Source organism: Sporothrix schenckii, assembly GCF_000961545.1.
Source record: "Sporothrix schenckii 1099-18 chromosome Unknown Cont47, whole genome shotgun sequence".
Lineage (NCBI taxonomy): Eukaryota > Fungi > Ascomycota > Sordariomycetes > Ophiostomatales > Ophiostomataceae > Sporothrix > Sporothrix schenckii.
The window spans coordinates 1,936,250-1,955,792 of record NW_015971148.1 but is presented as its reverse complement, the minus strand read 5'-3'; the positions used below and the strand labels follow the sequence as shown (position 1 = coordinate 1,955,792).

General features: G+C 56.4%; 8 protein-coding genes across 8 annotated transcripts; 2 read left to right on the top strand and 6 right to left on the bottom strand.

Moving 5' to 3' along the window:
• Positions 1-240: 240 nt before the first annotated feature.
• On the bottom strand, positions 241-2,127 carry SPSK_03200 (uncharacterized protein; the record flags this gene model as incomplete). Its single annotated transcript, XM_016730041.1, has 1 exon — positions 241-2,127. The coding sequence occupies one exon, from the start codon at positions 2,125-2,127 to the stop codon at positions 241-243; it is 1,887 nt and encodes a 628-aa protein (XP_016585205.1).
• A 1,118-nt stretch (positions 2,128-3,245) lies between these two features.
• Positions 3,246-3,968, bottom strand: SPSK_03612 (ubiquinol-cytochrome c reductase cytochrome c1 subunit; the record flags this gene model as incomplete). The annotated part of the gene is made up of 1 exon (XM_016730449.1): positions 3,246-3,968. The coding sequence occupies one exon, from the start codon at positions 3,966-3,968 to the stop codon at positions 3,246-3,248; it is 723 nt and encodes a 240-aa protein (XP_016585204.1).
• A 16-nt stretch (positions 3,969-3,984) lies between these two features.
• Positions 3,985-5,366, bottom strand: SPSK_03370 (uncharacterized protein; the record flags this gene model as incomplete). The annotated part of the gene is made up of 4 exons (XM_016730208.1): positions 3,985-4,051; positions 4,288-4,442; positions 4,702-5,058; positions 5,214-5,366. The coding sequence occupies 4 exons, from the start codon at positions 5,364-5,366 to the stop codon at positions 3,985-3,987; spliced, it is 732 nt and encodes a 243-aa protein (XP_016585203.1).
• A 550-nt stretch (positions 5,367-5,916) lies between these two features.
• On the bottom strand, positions 5,917-7,226 carry SPSK_03396 (3-deoxy-7-phosphoheptulonate synthase; the record flags this gene model as incomplete). Its single annotated transcript, XM_016730234.1, has 3 exons — positions 5,917-6,971; positions 7,058-7,115; positions 7,221-7,226. The coding sequence occupies 3 exons, from the start codon at positions 7,224-7,226 to the stop codon at positions 5,917-5,919; spliced, it is 1,119 nt and encodes a 372-aa protein (XP_016585202.1).
• Positions 7,227-8,350: 1,124 nt separating this feature from the next.
• On the bottom strand, positions 8,351-9,104 carry SPSK_03605 (uncharacterized protein; the record flags this gene model as incomplete). Its single annotated transcript, XM_016730442.1, has 2 exons — positions 8,351-8,504; positions 8,566-9,104. The coding sequence occupies 2 exons, from the start codon at positions 9,102-9,104 to the stop codon at positions 8,351-8,353; spliced, it is 693 nt and encodes a 230-aa protein (XP_016585201.1).
• A 695-nt stretch (positions 9,105-9,799) lies between these two features.
• On the top strand, positions 9,800-11,905 carry SPSK_03145 (peptidylprolyl isomerase domain and WD repeat-containing protein 1; the record flags this gene model as incomplete). Its single annotated transcript, XM_016729986.1, has 1 exon — positions 9,800-11,905. The coding sequence occupies one exon, from the start codon at positions 9,800-9,802 to the stop codon at positions 11,903-11,905; it is 2,106 nt and encodes a 701-aa protein (XP_016585200.1).
• Positions 11,906-13,934: 2,029 nt separating this feature from the next.
• SPSK_03040 (c6 zinc finger domain containing protein) lies at positions 13,935-16,675 on the top strand (the record flags this gene model as incomplete). Its single annotated transcript, XM_016729884.1, has 3 exons — positions 13,935-14,050; positions 14,115-15,417; positions 15,518-16,675. The coding sequence occupies 3 exons, from the start codon at positions 13,935-13,937 to the stop codon at positions 16,673-16,675; spliced, it is 2,577 nt and encodes an 858-aa protein (XP_016585199.1).
• A 255-nt stretch (positions 16,676-16,930) lies between these two features.
• On the bottom strand, positions 16,931-18,442 carry SPSK_03321 (lactate 2-monooxygenase; the record flags this gene model as incomplete). Its single annotated transcript, XM_016730159.1, has 1 exon — positions 16,931-18,442. One exon carries the CDS (start codon positions 18,440-18,442, stop codon positions 16,931-16,933), a length of 1,512 nt encoding a protein of 503 aa, XP_016585198.1.
• Positions 18,443-19,543: the final 1,101 nt, after the last annotated feature.

The window sequence follows — 19,543 nt, the reverse complement described above, 5'->3', positions numbered from 1 at the left end:
GACACATCTACGTAACGCATGTCTCGAGACAACCAGCGTCTATTGTCAGCGGTGTGGGATTCTGGCTGGCTGGGTGCGCCTTCCCAATCAGGACTTCAGCTAGAGTCTGTACGGAGTAAGCGCGGAAGTAGATAAAAGCGCCATATTTACTTACGTATTATTATCATGGATCCAAAGTAAATATGCACATTTCATATCTCGTGGTAGTTCCATCCAGTCGTACATTGTCGTAATTTGTCCTCATAAAATCACATCCAGCCTCTCCCGCTTATTTTCCCGCTTGGCGTCTCCCTCGACAATCTGCAATTGTCCCTTGGTATCGTATGCCACGCGGCCTTCGTCCACCGCCTGTCGAAGATCTTCCTTCAGCACCGTCCGCTCTCCCGTTCGTGGGTCCCAGTCCCACCCCTCCCGCATCCACATCCACCGCAGACATGCTCGCAGCTCCTTGTCTCGCGGCAGCACCCGCATCCACTCGGGCTGGAAAGGTTCGCCAGACTTTGGAGAGAACTTTCGCCCAGCATCCCAGCCTGACTCGGATGGGCCTTCGGACGTAATGTCATCTTCGTCCTCCTCCCGCCGGCGTTGCCCAGACATACACCCGCCATCGTCACCCTTCCAATCATTGGACCGACCCAGCAACACGTCCCGGCAAAAGATCCGCCACGAATCGACCGCATATGTGCCCTGGGTCAGGTGGCCAATCTCCCACTGTGAACCAAGAGGACGCCCAGTCTCCGGTTTCTGACGCTGACTAGTCCGCCCAGGCTCTTCGGGGTACCCTTCTGGCGGTGTCGGATAGTTCCTGACCGTAGTGCAAACGCCCGGCTGTGGTGGGCGCTTTAGCCAACCGCGTGCGTACCTCTGGATGGCTGTGCACCGCACCGTCGCCATACCCAGGTGTCGCACCATAGCCATAAGGTCACGGGGGTCGGCGTCAACGAGCGCTTGTGGAGAGGAGAACTGGGCCTTGAGGGCCCAGAACACCGGCAGCGAAACATGTCCAGACACGCGTGTCAAAAAGACAAGCGCAATCATGTGCCAAAATGGGTCGGCCGAGAGCTGTTCCTGCACCAGTCCAAAGTGAGGCGCGTCGAGGCGCGGGAACGGCAGGGCCGAGACCGTTCCACGGCGAGGGCGGGCGGGCTTCTTCGTTTTTTTCGGTACAGCAACGGGTACTGGTGAAGAAGCGTCGGGGGAATATGACGGAAGGTCATCTTCACTGCAGCTGCTGTCGCCTTCTTCTCGTCGCCACCGGTGGTGTGACGAAGGAGGTGTAAAAAAGCAGGATGTCGTTTCTCGCTTCCGCTTCGGTGTGCTCAGCAAGGCTGACGAGACGGGAGACAAGCACACTGGAGATGTTGGTCGTGCCAATGACTGCGGCTCACTATTTGACGTCTTGCTCGGTGACGGTCTCCTTGATTGATGTGGTTTGACTTTTGCTGCTTTTGCTTCCTTTGCCGCCTCAGTTGACTGCATATCCTTGGTCCGCGACGGCGTCATCGTTATCGGCTCTGCATGTCCGCCCACGACGGTCCTTTTCGTGCAAATGACCAAGGTTCTTGTGAATGTCGCGGTTGGCAAACCTGGCTGTTCTTGAGCCGCTTCCAGACCCCTAGTATCTCTATAGCCCTCCTCCCCCTTCACTTCTTCTTCAGTGCTATCGCCTGACAACGACGCATCGTCTGCAAAGAACGGCGAAACACTGGTCTTCAGACCGACCGCGAAAGTGTCCCTTCCACGACGTTTTCCTGGTTTCTTCTCCCTGCCGAATTTTTCAACTGTCCGACCTTGTTGTGGCTGTTGCTTTCGCGGCCGTTTGCTTGGAGAAGGGGTTGGAGAAGGCGATGCCGATGTCGATGGTGGCTCCGATCCCAATTCTGGCCGTGATTTTGAGCTCCGGCCCGCCGTCTTCCCTCCGCCGACCCCATTGATTCCTTCGAGAAGCTCGACTTCTTCGGGTGGCACCGTCCCCGAGGCGAGCAGGCCGGCCAGAAAGGCTCGTGATTCAGGATCATCAACGTTAAACGCTGCCAGCAGGTCGTTGGCTGCGTCGAGATTAAACGGCGAGGGCGACGCAGATGTCAATCCTGGATCGTCAACAACCGATGCGGATGCACCCTCCATTCCGTCCGTGGTCAGAACTTTCAATCGTGATAAATCATTTCGTTGTTTTGTTGGCTGTGGCAGGAATCTGGAGAAGGCGAAGTTTGCAGGCTGTTTGTTTATCCAAGTCAGGCCTTGGACCGCGTACGGAAGTCGCTGGCGGAAGCCCAAAACAGGCAGGAACCTTCCAATATTAGTGGGCTGCTACAGTTTTGGACAAGGCCAGACCTCAAGTCACCACCAAAGCACCAGCATCTTTTGCTCTCATATTCGTTGCCATTGATATAACAGTTGCCGTTTTGAATCGTTAGATTAATACAGGTATTTTTTAATTTTTTTTTTAAAAAAAAAACAAAAACAAAACAAAAACAAAAACATTTTGCTTTTTTTGGCGAAATTTAAATAATTATTGCTTGATCATATAAACATACTTCAATGAAGGCCAACTTCGCAGAACTTGCAAATCAATAAAATCATTTATACTACTGAAAGAGTTTTAAACGAACATAAAAAGATGTATGATTCTACGCCAGGTCATGTCTCACGTCGTTGTATCGTCTTCGGCCCGCCACCGATAATTCATGTGTTCCTACGCGCCTTTTGGTAAATGATGTTAAATGGTTTCTTCTCCTTTTAGAGTAAAGATACACAGTTCGAGGCAGAAGAGAGCAACGGAATAGGTTGGAGAAAAACAAAGAAAAAGACATCCCCGTCCTAGTTCCATCGCTCTCAATCTTCCCTCTCGCCAACATCCAGGGCGTTCCTCTACCGTCTACCAGCCCCAAGTTCAGCGAACCATTCGCAAAATCAAGAAATAGAGTAAAATTAAGGAAAAAACCAAAGAAAGCAAGGGGACAGGAGTTCTTCCGAGAAAGACAAAGAATCCTCTCCCCACCACCGAAATAATGTCGCGCTCTAGGTTTCCGCCCCGTCGCCAACCACCGTTCTTGTATCGTTTTTATGACTTTGCATGCAGATAAGTCTTTTCTTTTGCTGTGTATATAATATCGCCCCTGTCAAATATAGTCTCGTGTCGAGAGAGAGAGAGAGAGCGGGAGAGAGTTGTGTTTTATGTTCGTGTGTTGTGGTGACGTCGCTTTTCGTCTGACCCTGTCATCAAAGGAGGACGCAGTCACCCCTTAGTGACCACCCGACGAGCCCTTGGGAGGGTCGTAGACGATCTTCCGCGACTTCAGCCAGGCCCACTTGTACCGCTTGACCCAAACGCTGAGGGCGAACAGAGCCGACGTCACAACAAGCACCTTCATGCCCATCTTTTTCCGGTCGTCCATCTCGGGCTCGGCCGCCCAGTTCAGGAACTCGACGACATCCTTGGCCATCTGAGACGTCGAAGCCGGGGTACCGTCCTCGTACTCAACGAGGCCGTCGAACAGGACACGGGCCATGGCGATGCCGGTGCCGGGGAAGTAGGGGTTGAAGTTGAGGCCAGCACCAACCTGGGCACCTGCGGGAGCCTCCTCGGGGTAGCCAGTCAGCAGCGAGAAGATGTAGTTGCAGCCACCGTGGCGAGCCTTGACAATCAGCGACAGATCAGGCGGCAGGGCACCGGCGTTGGCGAAACGCGAGGCCTCCTCGTTCGGGTACGGGTCGGGCAGGTAGTCCGACAGCTTGCCGGGACGCTTCTCGATGATACCCTGGTCGTTGGGCTCGGCGTCGTACTCGTTCTCCTCAGCCAAAGCCTTGGCCTCGTCGACGGTCAGGACGGAGCCGACCAGAGTGCGGAAGGGAATACGGTTGAGCGAGTGGCAGGCGGCACAGACTTCGCGGTAGACCTGGAAACCACGGCGCAGACTGCGGTAAGCGAAGTTAGTGCGCTGCAGCTGAGCGCAATGGGAGGACATGGCAACGGGGAAGAACTCACGCCTGGTGGTCAAAGGTCTTGAACATCTGCTCGTGGACCCAGGGGTACTTGGCGGGGTGGAGACTAACGCATTGTTAGCACATGTTCTCGAATTTGTCGATATTCGACTCTGACAACAGCACAGCGCCGAGGTAATATTGGAAGACAACCATGAACGGTACATGGCACCACACCCCGATGCCATATGACGCCCATTGGCTGTCGATGAGGTACGATCGGCACGTGGCCGAATATCCCTTCGGAAGACGATGTCGTCCTGTGCCTCCGCAATGCGCCAACATAAACAAGCATAAACTTACCCCTCTTCTGCCGGCGTCGCCGCCTGGGCAACAGGGCCGTAAAGGTGGTAGTACCAGGCAGCCGAGCCGATGGCGACGGCAGTGGACGCGGCGGCAGCGATGTTCAGGCGCAGGGGCGAGGCCTCGGCGGCACCGGAGCTCGTAGAAGCGGCGCGCTGTTTGATGTTAATGAGGTGTTCACTTGACAAGAACGAACAAAATAAGTCCATGCCGGGGTTCAGCAAGCCGGGAAAGTAGTCGTGTCGGTAGGTGGGTGTGTTCCTTCGGTCAATTGGCCGTCGAGGAGGTGCAAAATCGGGACGCGTCGAGATGCCATCCCGCCCGTGGCCAATCGATCCGTCCAACAACCCAGACCGGCAACAACATTTCTCCCCAGCTTGCCCCGGCAGCGAGGGCAATTGGGCACAGGCTGACCTTGGTGACATTGATGCCGGAAAACGCCCGCGTGGACCGCAGGCTGGACCTTGCGAACATGTTGGGCGAAGTAGACTTTCTCGTCGACGGAAGAGAACGGGAGAGGAGAGGGGGGAGGTGTCCCGGGTTGAGTGTGTCGTCGATGGCAATCGCAACGTTTGCCAATGGGTCTCTCAAGGGCGACAAGCACAACAGGGAAGAGGGTGACGACGGTCGACGGGTGTGAGAGAGGTGGTGTTGTGTGGGTGGTGGTGGATTGCTCTCAGAAGCCAAAGGATTTTTCGAAAATTGCTTGCGGTGGACAGCGGGCAGAGCGAGGAAACGGGAAGCTGGCACCCAACTCCTTCCACAAATGCCCTGTAATTCCGGTTTAGCCCGGCGCTCATTGGTCCATCCGGCATTAGTGCTGTCACGAGGGCGTGCACGTGAATCCGTTAGAAGTGTTCGGGCAAAGGGGCAGTTAATCGCTCACCAGCGCGAAAACCAGACGAAAATTCCCCCACAATATTCACCCGGCACCCAATCGAGGAGCCTGGAATGGAGCATGGTGCACCAAAACATGCTGCCTCAGGCGTCGAGGAGTTCTTTCCAAATGATTTCGGATTCCCGTTTCGATACCGTTTATCTCCATTCAAATGTGCGTCCTTCATTTGCATCATATTCATTGATAGCTTCATCGAGCTACTTCAGGGCTCTATTTACCTCATTACCACTAAGTGACCGAATCTACTGTGGCCTCCTCACAAAAATAGCCTCTGTGCTTAGAATTGTGAAGCTTTCAAGCGGCATGCAATCTCAAAACGGAGCATCACAGAGCGCCGAATCGAAACGGTCCACTCCGTTTGATAGTGATACGGTGGAAAGCACGCCCCGGCTTTTAGCGAAGCTGTGGGGGGCCAGGGTGCTACTGCCAACAAAATGAGTGCCCCGTTATAGAGCACAAGCGCCGACTTTTGCCGCGATTTGAGCTTGTTGACACCACCGTTTTCAAGAGCTATCACCAAGTTGTGTATTGTTTCGGTTGTGCAAAATTCCACGGGCTGCCTTTGCTAACAAAGGGGGACGATAGTGCATGCGGTGTTTGATTCTATAAAATGCACAAAATTACAATGAAAAGCTTTTAAACCAGATCCTCCCACTGTTTTCCCTAACGCCAATAAAGACACGGCAGCAGCAAGTTCAACAACAGCAACGAGATGCCCTCCTCGTCCCACCTTACGCTGACTTGGCAGCCTCTCTACGCTGCTTCACAGCATTTGCCAGAGTGCTGAGCACGTCGACGGTGTCGTCCCAGTGTATGCACGCATCTGTGATGCTGACGCCGTACTTGAGGCCAGCCTTGCCCTCCTTGGGAACCTTCTGGTTGCCTTCGTTGATGTTGCTCTCGATCATGACGCCCATGATGGCATGCTCGCCTCCGGCAATCTGGCCCGCCAGGTCGGCCGCGACCTTGGGCTGGTTCTTGTGGTTCTTGAGCGAGTTGCCGTGGCTGCAGTCGACCATGAGCCGCTGGGGCAGGCCGGCCTTGTTCAGCGCCGCCTTGGCGTCGGCAATGCTCGCCGCGTCGTAGTTGGTGCCCTTGGTGCCGCCGCGCAGGATCACGAAGCAGTCCTCGTTGCCGACGGTGCCCACAATCGACACGACACCCGGCTTCGTGACCGACAGGAAGTGGTGCGGGTGCTTGACGGCGCCAATGGCGTCAATGGCAACGCCCAGCGAACCGTCCGTGCCGTTCTTGAAGCCGACAGGGAAACTCAGGCCGCTGGCCAGCTCGCGGTGCAGCTGGCTCTCGGTGGTGCGGGCGCCGACGGCGCCGACGGACAGCAGATCGGCCAGGAACTGCGGCGAGATGGTGTCGAGCATCTCGCTCGCAATGGGCATGCCCTTGCTCGTGAGGTCGACAAAGAGCTGGCGCGACAGCCGCAGGCCCTTGTTGATCTGGAAGCTGTTGTCAATGTCCGGGTCGTTGATCAGGCCCTTCCAGCCAACGGTGGTGCGGGGCTTCTCGAGGTACGAGCGCATGACGATCAGGAGCTCGTTCTTGTGCTTCTCCTTCTCAGCAAGGAGCATGTCGCAGTAGGCGAGGGCGGCCTCCGGGTCGTGGATGGAGCAGGGCCCGATGATGACGAGCAGGCGGCCGTTGGCATCGCGGCCATTGACGACGGCCTCGACCTCCTTGCGGCCCTCGACAACAGTCTTCTTGGACACAGGAGTCTGCTTGATCTCGTGCTGGAGCAGATCGGGCGGCGTGAGGGGGTTGTATCCGCGAACTAGACGACGGAACGCACGCAATTAGACTTTGAACGAAGGACACACGACGAGACGAAATACAGCAACAGGAGCCGGGGCCAAGTACTTCTCCAATCTTCGCTCTCCTCGCGGTTGCCCACGTTCTTGTTCTCAATGTAGAAGGACTGGCGGCATCAGGTCAGCGAGAGAGCTTCCAAGTCGAGAGCCAATACCTGTCATGGTGGCAGCTGATGGCTCAGCGTAAACGCCAGCGAACATCCGTTACTTACAGACATGGCGAGAAGTACCGTAATGTAGAACGGGCGCAGACGAAAGGCGTAATAGCAGGCCGGTGAACAAAATATTTCGGCGCGGCGTCGGAGCAGTGGCGGGCTGATCTAAAATAGGAAGGAACAGAGAAGCAAGAGTACCTGTTCTATTCACACTTCAATGCAATCATAGAAGAAAGAAGAACAGAGGAGTACAACAAGACAAGTTGTCAAATGTCAAAAAATGTTCATATACGGGAAAGACGGTAAGGCGAGAGAGTCACAGCTTGTTAAAAGAGGGCCAAAAAGAACATCAAAGAAACCTGTGCGCAGGATTGGCTCCGGCCTTTTTTCCCTTTTTTTATTTTCATATTTTTTGGGTTCGACTTGGAGGGGTGATAGGTCAATTGGGGTCTACGAGTCGCCACGCGCAGGACGCCGAGGAGTCCAAGGTCATACGCCTTGTCGTCCTCTTGTCATTTTCATGTCGTTTCTGTTCGTCCGATTTAGGCGTGAGTCAACGCTGTGCGGGCGGGCTGGAATTAAAATATTAAAATATGCGCAGAAATAAATGCAAAATAAAATGCAGCTTTTCTAGGGTGGGGTTGAGAGGACAGGGGTAGGTCGCTGTGGGCCACAACACAGCACTGTGGCTTTCCATGAACCTAGCCAATTACAGCCGCCACCCGGGTGTTGTCATTGACACGTGCAGCCTTCCAGGCTTGTCTTTGCAGCCGTGTACGGCCACAACGACTTGAGACAATACTCGCCAACAATACATGTTTTCAGTTGAAGATGGTTGAGTGGTTCTTTCAGCTCTTTCTGATTTGATCTGCACGGAGGGGTCGCAAGAGGGGGTCTGTGGGTGTGATTTGCTGTTCTTATATTGATCTTTGTGGGTATCTATTTTGCTTGTCTATTTTGATTCTCTGACATATCCTGGTATTTCTTCCCTCACAACTACTCGTCTTGGCACGGACATCTCTCGATTTGTGTATGCCGTACCCTGTATCCTATCCTGGGTGTGTATACTGTGTCCGTGCGGTGGTGGTACGCTCTATCGTAGACGTCGGATGACCATGTGTCCCTTACAGGAGTCCGCTTTAGATCATATGTTGGGTTTCCGTCCGTCGGCTGTTCGCCTCCGGCCCTCAGTCCTCCTTTGAACCCGACGGAGTGCCACCGTTGAGGATGTGGTATAGCCGCTTGAGAAGGACAGTGCTGCCAGTCATGAGAACGGCCGAGAAAGCAAACAAGAAGACGCGCTGCTGCGTCGTGAGCATCTGAAAGATGGGATACGGATAGCTGGGAGACATTAGCAATGGCCGAAGCAGGAAGGCATGTGTCAGAAAACGTCGCGACTCACTATCCGTTAAAACTAAAGCAGTACTCAATCCACGCCCAGTAGAAGAAGGCAATACACAAGCTCAGAATCAACGCCTCCTGCAAGCGGATCGTCCATGGTGGGCTGAACAGCAACAGGTCGGCCGTCAGGAACAGTGCTGGCGCCAGGTGGAAGCCTACGTCGGGCAGCAGCGGCAGCGCGATATCCGCATCCGGCGGGTACACGAGGTCGCGGTCGATGGTGCAGAGGGTCCAGTAGAGAACGCTGATGAGCACCTCGAGAGGCGCGACGCAGACAGCCAGGAAGTTCTTAGCATCGAACAGCTGCCGCGACAGCGACAAGTCGGCGGCGTAGCCGACGGCGAACGTGGCGAGCGAGAGGGTCAGACCGAGAATCGTCAGGAATTGAAAGTCGCCGCCGAAGCTGTCTGCGGGCAGCTGCGGGAACATGCGCAAGTAGGCAAACGAAGCCAGGAACGAGCAGATGCCAGCAAGGTGCAGGACGAACGAGGCCGAACGCGCCGGCGAGGCCAGGCGCTGGAGCGGGTGGTAGGGATCCATGTCGGCGGCCGGTGTGGGTGCGGTCGAATAGGAAGAAAGGCGTGTGAGGCTTTGTCGTTGGGGCTGAAGAGAGCAAAATCGCTTCCTGGGTGCGAAGAGGGAAGATGGGAAAAGGAAAGAGGGAAGGAAGGGAGAAGCGTGGAAGAGGAAGGCGGGTGTTGAAGAGAGGCTGCCACGCTTTGTCGGAATTACGACATGCTAACTTAGCTGGCCAAGCGCTGCAGTATTACCGCTAAAAAGCGCCCTGACATCATACCGGCCTCTACCGATCCACTCAAAACGTGTCTTGTGCCTGACAGAGGAGGCAGCCTCGGCATTTAAACACGCGAATGCAGCTATTCAGCTAAGTAGTGTCATGATCTGAATGGAAAGTCAGATTCGATATCAGGAGATCTGACCATAATGAGCGTTTGCAAGTCAAGCTTATAAGACTGCGTGGCTCAATATTGAAGGCTGAAAGGCCCCGAGGGCCTGAGAGCTAGCGAGCCTCTCCGCTAAAAGAGACCTTCCAACAGTCAGAAAGGTACTAGAGGCTGCAGTGCACCTCCCGCGCCAAAACCAAACAAAGGCAGGCACAGCTGGCCTAAGAAATTTCAACGTCTGCTCTTCGACCTCAGCACTGACAACAGCCTCGACCACGACGCCCATCATCCCTCCCCGACCCCGTACCTCCTCCTCGCTCCCTTCTGCCCGACATGGCCGACACACCGACGGGCGGCGCCGACGGAAAGCCGAACAAGCGCAGCCATGCCGAGTTTGCGGAGCGCGAGGGCAGCGCAGAAGACGGCTCGGGCTCCGAGTCAGGTTCCGGTTCCGACTCCGACTCGGACTCTGATGATGACATGGGCCCGCAGCTGCCGTCAGCTACCGCAGCTGCGGCCGCGCCCAAGAAGAAGCGGCGCGTCCTGAAGCATGAGAAGCTGTTTGTGTCGGCGCTGCCGGCGTCGCAACGCTACTCCAAGTCGCTCATGCACAAGGAGCAGCTGTCGTTCCTGACGCTCACGCCGGGGACCGATTTCCTGATCACGACGTCTGTCGACGGCGTCGTTAAATTCTGGAAAAAGGTGGCCGAAGGCATTGAGTTTGTCAAGCAGTTCAGCGCGCACCAAGGCCCCATTGCGTCCGTGTCGGCCAGCCGCGACGGCCGCAGCTTTGCGTCGGCTGGTGCCACCGACTCCACGATCAAGATCTTCGACGTGGCGACGTTCGACCTTCTGTCCATGATCGCCATCGACCTTGTGCCCCGCTGCATTTGCTGGGTGCACCGGCGCGGCGCGTCGCTGCCTCTTCTGGCGGTGACGGACGCGAAGTCGTCCTCTATCCACATCTACGACGGGCGGGGCGAGGCAGCAGCCGCGACGTCCAAGAAGCCGACCGATGTTACTGTTGCCGACGACGTCGCTCCTCAGAAGCCTATCCACACCATCAAATCCATGCACCGCACCCCCGTCACGCTCATGGCGTACAACGAACCCTACGACTGCGTCGTGTCATCGGACAGCGGCGGCATGGTCGAGTACTGGCGTCCCAACGGCACGTACGAGAAGCCCGACAACGTCTTTCGCCTCAAGAGCTCAACGAGCCTATTTGAGTTCAAGAAGAACAAAACCGTGCCGACGGCGCTCGCCCTCTCGCCCACGGGACAGCAGTTCGCCACACTCAGCATGCCCGACCGCAAAGTGCGTCTCTTTGACTTTGCCACGGGCAAGCTGACCCGCACCTACGACGAGTCGCTGCGCACCCTCGAGGACATGCAGCAGGCCGGCACGGCGCTGCGCCAGCTGGACGCGGTGGAGTTTGGTCGCCGCCTGGCCGCCGAGCACGAGCTCGAGTCGGACGCGCTGCGCAACAAGGCCAATGTGGTCTTTGACGAGTCTGGCCATTTCTTGCTGTACGGCTCCATGCTCGGCATCAAGGTCGTCAACACATTTACGAACCAGGTCGTCAAGCTGTACGGCGCCGACGAGCACATCCGTCCGCTGCAGCTGGCGCTCTACCAGGGCCAGCCGCAGAAGAAGGGCGTCACCACGGTGGCCATGGCCGCGTCGAGCAATCCGCTGCTGCAGGAATCGGAAGTGCGCGATCCCATCTTGGTCGCCACGGCTGTCGGCAAGGCCCGCTTCTATATGTTCACCAACCAGGTGGACATCCCCAAGGGCAACGCCCGTGACATTTTGAACGAGAGGCCCACAGTGACTGGCCAGGGCAAGGGCAGCAAGAAGCAGGGCGCCGCGGACAACAAGGACGCCGCGTCTGGCACCAACGCCATTATGCACACGACGCATGGAGACATCCACATCCGGCTGTTCCCTGGCTCGGCGCCCAAGGCGGTCGAGAACTTTGTGACGCACGCCCGCCGCGGCTACTACAACAACACCATCTTCCACCGCGTCATCCGCCAGTTCATGATCCAGGGCGGTGACCCCATGGGCGACGGCACCGGCGGCGACAGCATCTGGGGCCATACGTTTGAGGACGAGTTCAGCTCGCTCAAGCATGACAAGCCGTACACCGTCAGTATGGCCAATGCAGGGCCGAACACCAACGGCAGCCAGTTTTTTATCACCACGGTGAAGACAGTGCGTCACCCCCGTCTCCCCCCCTTTGTTCTCTTCGTCTCTTCTGTTTTGTTTCGTGTCTGCCGACGCATACTAACAACGCAGCCCTGGCTTGACAACAAGCACACAATCTTTGGCCGCGTCCACCAGGGTACGGACGTGGTGCATCGCATTGAGAACACACGCACGTTCAAAGAGCGGCCCGAAGAAGACATCAAGATCCTTAGCATCGACATCCAATAGGACACGAGAGAAAAGATAGACACGCGATGCCATAATACGAAAGCGACATTTGCAAGTTGAAAGCTGACATCTGAAATCTAAACGCATCCCATATGCCGCTGCGTACCGCGTCCGTGGCCGTGGCTGCGGCCCTGTCTGCACGCCCTGCGTCACATTGTCCGGGGTCTTGCGCCTCGACCGTGTCAACCTCCCACCGTTTCAGACGTAGTACGGTCGTGTCCCCAAGGCCAATATACGCCATAACGCGCCGACAATGCCGCAGGAACTAGCAGTCTGCAAGAGTCGACGAACAACAACAATGGTGCGTTGCGGCTGCACGAAAACACGCGAAAATACGCATCGATACTCCGGAACAGAGAGCAAGCAGGAACCTAAGCAAACCTTTATGCGACTGTAATATTCCTTGCGTCGCCATTGTATTCCGACGTACGCACGGTGCTTTTCTTGTTACCGTCAACAAAATCTGTGATTCCCAGATGGTTCTGCTGCAGTGCCTTTCGTCGCACATTAGCTTCCAGCCCCCAGATTTTGTTATCGTGGGTAAGCGGCTCGTCTGGACCTGCTCCAAGTTGCAGTAAAGCCTCTGCCTTCTTCCTTTGATCCAAAAAATGTGCCGAGATGCCCGTGGAAGATACAGCGTAGCAGATGCATTGTATTCCGTCGATTCCCGTACCTTCCCAGCGGGGTCTTACCGTTGGTGCGTTCTTTCCTCTGTGCTTCTATTTCAACCTGCATGAAAGCAGGTGCTGTATGTCTTTCTTCATGTGCAGGCAGCTGCAACCCACGCCAGGAACGCCAACGGCAAGAGGGCGGTCTCCACTCTCTCGAGCTGCCGTTCGCTCTCACTGACGCCTTTTCTAACTGGACACTGATGGTAAAAACCTCTATGGAGAAGACAAGACTCTCTCTTAACTTAGGGAGAAACGAATTCACAAGGTCCGAGAACACACAGCATCCGCGATTGTAGCTGATAATGCTCCGAAAAGGTCGAGGCTGCGTTCTGCTTTACCGTTCTTTCCGTTGGATCTGTCATATCAAATTTAGAAGGAACGACCAGACCAAACTCCAGGAAAGAGCAAGCGCGTAGTAACGGTTCCCCAGCAAAGAGAACGATATTATAAAAAAAAGAGCAAGAACGCTCCTCCTCCGCCCCTTCCGTAGAAGAAAGTCGCACCTTCCTAAACAAAGCACTTGAAATGCATGAGAGGTTACGCAAGAAAACCATGCATCCAGTCCTCTAGCTCAAAATCATCACCAACTCTCCAGCCAAAGAAACCGAACGACCAGGGCCAACAAGCGGCCACTCGCACGCACGTCCCACTGAGATATCCTGGCCATTGGAGCTGTCAGCCCAAGGCGCCCCGTCGCTGTCTCCTGATATAGTACATTCAAAACATTCCCCTCACAACAACAGCTCTACGTCAAGAAACGGCGCCGTCACTGTTGGAGCTAACGTCAACCAACGGGGCGGCGCTTTAGTCGCTTTACAGGTTCGCCCTAAGGCAATCAATCGATTATCTCGGGATTCTGACTGGGTCACTATCTTTCTGCTTTATGTCTCTTTTCGGCCACTCGCAAAGCATAAAATCAACTACCGAGACGACAGCAATACTCCCTAGACAACAATCTGAAAGATTAACGGCCCTCTTCCAACGACCCCGACCGTGAGCCAACAGCGATCCGGTAACGGAGAACACCTAACCCAGACCGCAGCACATCTCGCGCGGGGAAGATTACGAACTTGCGCAATTGAGCTTAAGGCATAGCAGCCGATTGAAGAAGCGACAACTGCCATCACCACGTCCCCACGCTTCTGGCACCGACCACGGGATCCGGATGGTAACAACTACGCTCGGCCTAGCCACGGCTGCGGCAGCGCTGCCATCTGTTTCCAATCCGGTCCGCTGATCGGACCGCTGACGCCCGTGCGCCTGTGTCTAGTGACTGCGACCTCCTCCGGCACACGGAGCACCGTCCACACCGACGATCGAACTACCAAACCTTTTCCACCATCCAAACACACGCAACCATGCCGCGGCCCAAGAAACCCGACGGCCGCGAACCGAAGAGCCGCAGCAGGAGCGGCTGCTGGTCCTGCAAAGCACGGAAAGTCAAGTGCACCGAAGAGCGCCCGAGCTGCTCCAAGTACGACGTGGCCCTCTTTCCGTTCCCTTCCCGGGTGCTGGGCCCTGGCTAACAGATTGCTTAGATGTCTCAAAGGCGGCTACCAGTGCGACTACGGCATCCGCCTCAACTGGGATGGCCGCCGAACCAAGCGGCCGCAACTTAAGGCTGTCCATCTTGATGCCGGATCCCTGATGGACGGCGATGACGACTTCGACGACCCTACTTCGGGCGACGAGCGCGCCCCGCCGCCGCCTCCGCTGCCACAGTCCCAACTCGAAACGCAGTTCCAACTGGGCCCAACCGCCGCCCCGCCGGCTTCTGCCTTGACTGCAAATGGGGCCCAGCCGACCCTGAGCGTCGGATCGTTCCAGGCGACCGGCCCAGCGCAAGGTGGACCGGGAGCGCCAGCACGACCGAGCCGGCCATCTACCTCCAAAGGCAGCGCCGCCGGCCAGTTCCAGATTCTGACAAACATGGCCATTTCGCCAACGTCGCCTGCCGTGTCGCAATTTGCCGCGCGACGGCCCGTGAAGCCACTGAAAAGCGTTGCCTCCAAGGGCGGGCAGGAGGCTCTTGCACCTCCACACCAGTCGCCTGACGGAGCGCGGATGCTCTTACCAGTAGCGCCTCAACCGACGTCACAGCCGTTGTCTGCACCAGACGCGCCAGAGAGCGCGTCGCCAGCCGACTCCGGCGATGCTCGACCGCGGCACTCAAAGCGACAGCGGATCGATTCAGACGCCAGCGAACGCGATTTCGCATGGACTTGGCCTTTGTCTCCTTCTACGGGCTCTGGCTCCCTTTCCGCTCCTTCTCCACGGCAGTTCGCCCCGCCGCGTGGCTTTACACCCAAGCCAACTGTCGATGGCTCCTCACCTCGGGCCCACGAAGACGGACAGCAAGGCAAGACGTCGCCCCATTCAAACAACAGTCTTTTGCACTTACAAGCAACGAGCGACTTCCGTCGTCTTAGCGTCAACTCGCTGCTCTCCGGGCCTCTTGGCCCGAACTCTGCGGCAGGTACACCGCCGGCATCGACGACGTCACCCATCCCGAACCCACCAGCGCCACCCGCTGAGACAGCCAGACCTGAAGACAGCAAACGTGACCCTCAGCATAACGATAACCATCACCACTACCGCTCCAGCTGTTACTACGGCATCGATGCTGGTTTCCTAGACCTGGATCTCGGGAAAAACGACGACGCCAACGCCTTGTCGGGGGTACGAAGTGGCCCCAAGTCTAGCAAGACCAACGCCACAGAACGCCAACACAAGCCCGGCCACGAGTCGGGAGGATACTACAGCACGCCTGTGTCTGTCCGAATTCCTCGCGCGCTCGGCACACTGCCCCCGAAACTGACAGAGAACCCTATGAACATGTTGGTACGTGTTCTGAAAGCCATGGCTTTTTTTTGTCTTTTTTTGTTGTGTGTGTGTGTGTGTGTGTGTTTTCTTCTCCATGTATCTTTGCTAATTCTGCCAGTACTTCCACCACTTTATCAACAACACTGCTCGGGTTCTCGTGCCACATGACGATCCACAGTCTAATCCGTTCCGTACGATCCTCCCACAAATGGCAATCAACAACGACAACCTTCTCAGCCTACTGCTTGCCTACTCGGCTTCCCACCGTGCACGCATTCTAGAACAGACGGAACCCGTTATGCGCATCGCTTTGTGGGTACAGGACATCTTTCCTGCCCTCCGCCAGGCCTTGGACGACCACAAGCAAAAAATATCGAACGCTAATGTCGCGACGGCTATTATGCTTGCGTCACTCGCCATTGTGTCCCCGACGGCATTCGGCTACAACATCCCTTGGCAGAGGCATCTGATGCTGGCACGCGAGCTGATCGCCACGCGTCCGGAGGGCCTCCGGGTCGACCACCATAGCTCGCTGGAAGGCCAAGTGTGCTCCTTCCTCTGGAGTTGGTTTGCGTACATTGACGTCTTGGGCGGATTAAGCGGTGGGCCCACCGATGCCACACCCGCCTGGATCTTGGACTACAAAGTCTACGACCCGCAGGACGACGACGAAATCGACTGCATCATGGGCTTCACCACCCGCTGCATATATGTCCTGTCGCAGATTGCCGAGCTCGTCCGTCGGCACGAGCCCGACCGCTTGAGGATTACGCGCAAGGACGCGAACGCGTGGGTCCCCAGCACACAGATCAAGATGAGCGTCGAGTCGCTCGAGGTCGATGTGCGCGACAGCATGGTCCAGAGGCCGCGGCCATGTGCTCACTTGCACCAGTCCGGCGACGCCGTCCGCTGGGACCGCGACGAGATGACGGCGACCAACGAGGCCTACCATTGGGCAGCTCTTGTGCAGCTGCAGCGCCGTGTTCTCGGCAAGCCAACAGACCACCCTGACGTGCAGCGCCCCGTGCAGCAAATCATTGACTGCATTGACCGCGTGAGCTTTGGCGGGACAGCCGAGAACTGCCTGCTGTTCCCGCTGTTCACGGCGGGTTGCGAGTGTCTCGACGACGGCACACGCAAGAACCTGCTGAACCGCATGCTGAGCGTGGAGGGGACGGGCATGATGCAGGTGACCCGGGCGCGGGCCTTGATGCAAAAGGCCTGGGGTACGGGCAAGCCGTGGGAAACACTTCTCACGACGGAGTTTATTGGGTAGGCGTTTCGTGGTTGGTTTTGTAATGCATTTTACGAGCAACGAAACGTCACAAATGATAAATGCGCGTGAAATATTGGCGTCAGGTTGCGGCCAAAATACGACGACAAGATAGTTGGAGTTTCTACACGGGACAGGTTGGTAGGCAACGGATCTAAAAGGAGCCCGCACAACGGGCGGCTCTGTCTTCTTCTTCTTCTTTTTCTTTATTTCTTGAGTGCACTTTCATTTTGTCAATACACAGCCAAACCCTCCCAACTAGAGCAATGCCTTGACCGCAGCACCGCCTTTTCGAAGCATAAATGGCCCCAGGTCGGCAATGGTCGCACACCCGATCAAGTTCATCGTCTGGTCCAGGTCCGCCAGCAAACCCGCCAGGACATGTTTTGCACCGTCGCGGCCGGCGATGCCCAGGCCGTACATCACGGGACGGCCCACTAGTACGGCCTGTGCGCCCAAGCACAGCGCCTTGATCACATCGGATCCTGTTCGGATGCCCGAGTCGAACAGAATTGTAAAGGGCGCCGGCTGCAGCGGACCAGTGCCGTTCCGCTCCGCCTCGCCGGCATCCCGCGCCTCGGCTGCCCGCACAGCGGCCACCACCTCGGGCAGCATCTCGAGCGACCCCACAGCGCCGTCCACCTGCCGCCCGCCGTGGTTGCTCACAACCACACCGTCAGCGCCGTACTGGCGAGCCAGGAGCGCGTCGTCTGGATGCTGTACGCCCTTGATCAAGATGGCGCCGTCGTCGCCCCAGAGGCGGCGCAGTGTGGCCAGGTCAGACCAGGGACGCGCACGACGGGGGAACACCTCGCTCGTCCAGCGCAGCGAAGCAGCCAGCGCGTTGTTTTCGGGAGTGGCGGGCTCGCTCTCGCCATCGCCATCGCCTTCCTCGTCCTCTGCGCCCGGCTCGCCCTCGGCCAGTTTCTTCCGGAAGACGGGATCACTGAAGCCAATGGCGTTGCCCTCGTTGGTCGTGATGAACGGCAGGTACCCGGCGTCCAGGTCCGTCGGCCGCCACGCAATGGTAAACGTGTCGACGGTCACCAGCAGCACGCGGCAGCCGGCAGCGCGGGCACGCTGCAGCAGCGAGGCCGTGATGGCGTCGTCCTGGGGCCAGTACAGCTGGTACCAAGGTGCGGGTGCCGGACTGCCGGCGCTGTCCTCGACGCACATGTCGTCAAGGCTCGCCTTGATTTCTTCGATGCTGGACGACGACGCCGTGCTGATGGAAAAGGGCACGCCCACCTCGGCGCAGGCACCAGCAACGCCCACCTCGCGGTCGGGGTGGTAGGCGCACTGGACGCCGACGGGCGCCATGACGACAGGGCTGGCCAGATCCACCGGCGGGCCACGACCGGGTCCACCAAAGAGGCGCACGCGCAGGTCACGCAGCGATGCCGTCGCTGCATCGGTGCCTGCCTTTACCTTTCCGGGACGCATCATGCGCGGGACGAGGGCAACGTGGTCGAGCGCGCGGCGGTTGGCTTCGACAGTCGTGCCAGCGCCGGCACCGCCCGCGATGTAGCCAAAGGCAGCAGGCCGGGCAGGAATGGCACCCTCGCCGTCTTCGTTGGGCTTCACCTCGCTCGACATGACCCGACGGGCCTCGTCTTCCAGCGCATAGGGGTCCGTGGTGGCGACCGGCAGTTGGCTGGCAAGCAGACGGGAGCGGTAGATGTCGTAGAGGTAGTCGGCGTACGGGGGGTCGCGGATGGGCGGCTGCGGCGGATGCGGCGTGCCGGCCGAATGCCTTGTGTCTTTGCCCATTTTGGCACTTGTCCGTGTTTTGTGGTCCGTGATATGTGTTGTGCTGGGTGCTTGTTTGGCGCTTTTGACCCTTTTGGTTCGTTTAGTTCTTTGATTGGGCGTTCCGGAGAGACTCGAGCTCTGGCTTACTGTCGTACTAGGACGGCAGAGTACAACCCGTCGAAGTAAATAGATGTAAACAGCGGTCTTCAAGAGATACAGTTTCGAGGTCCCGCTGTATTGTATCGACGAAAAGAGTGTTGTACAATCTACATCACAGATACGGGTCTACAGATCTTCAGTCTTCTAAAAGCAACATGGCCGAGTCTCCACAGTTTTACTACTGTGGGATCCGACTACAGAAACTCCGTGGTTGCTCCTTCTCCGTGGTCCGCCGGGCCAACTTTTACTTCTTCCCAAAAACAGCTTCTGTGGACCAATTCGCCTCATCTCGAAGCGCTATTTTGCGGGGAAGGAACGGGGCAGCGATTACAACGAGAGCTCTGTGCTCTAGTGTGATGAATCACAAGCTGTTGGACAGGGAAGCCTCGGCTTGCTTGCTTTGGCACTAGACAGTGTTGCCTCTAAATTAAGACTTTCTTTGATAATGGAGCAACAGTGCATCTCAACTGGGGGAATAACCGACAAATATAAGGCACAAGGTTGTTTTTCTTTTCTTTTCTGTTGTGGAAGGGGATAGGCGGTTCGTCCATTTCCTATCGTTAAACCTTTGTTTAAAAAAACGGTTTATGTATTCCGTTATATAAAAATTGCACTTGAAAAATGACACATTCACGAAATGAAAACTGTTCAGCGCATTTTAAGACAGCTCGTCTTCAAAACAAACCGAGTTTAATTGTCAAATAACCCATCCACAGAGTCACCTTTTTAAGCCACCAAGCCTTCCCTCACCATAAGTCGTCTGTCTACAACAAAGCATTCTCCATTCAAATGGTTCCGGAACGAAGAAGAGAGCAAACAAAAAAAAAATTGACCGGTCGAAATGAAATTTTGACAAAAGAAACAATGTTTGACAGATAATAAACGCGTAACAATAGGAAAGAGAAGAAGCAGAAGCCAGTGTCCCCCATCTCCGACGTGTAGAAAAGGCAAAATCATGTC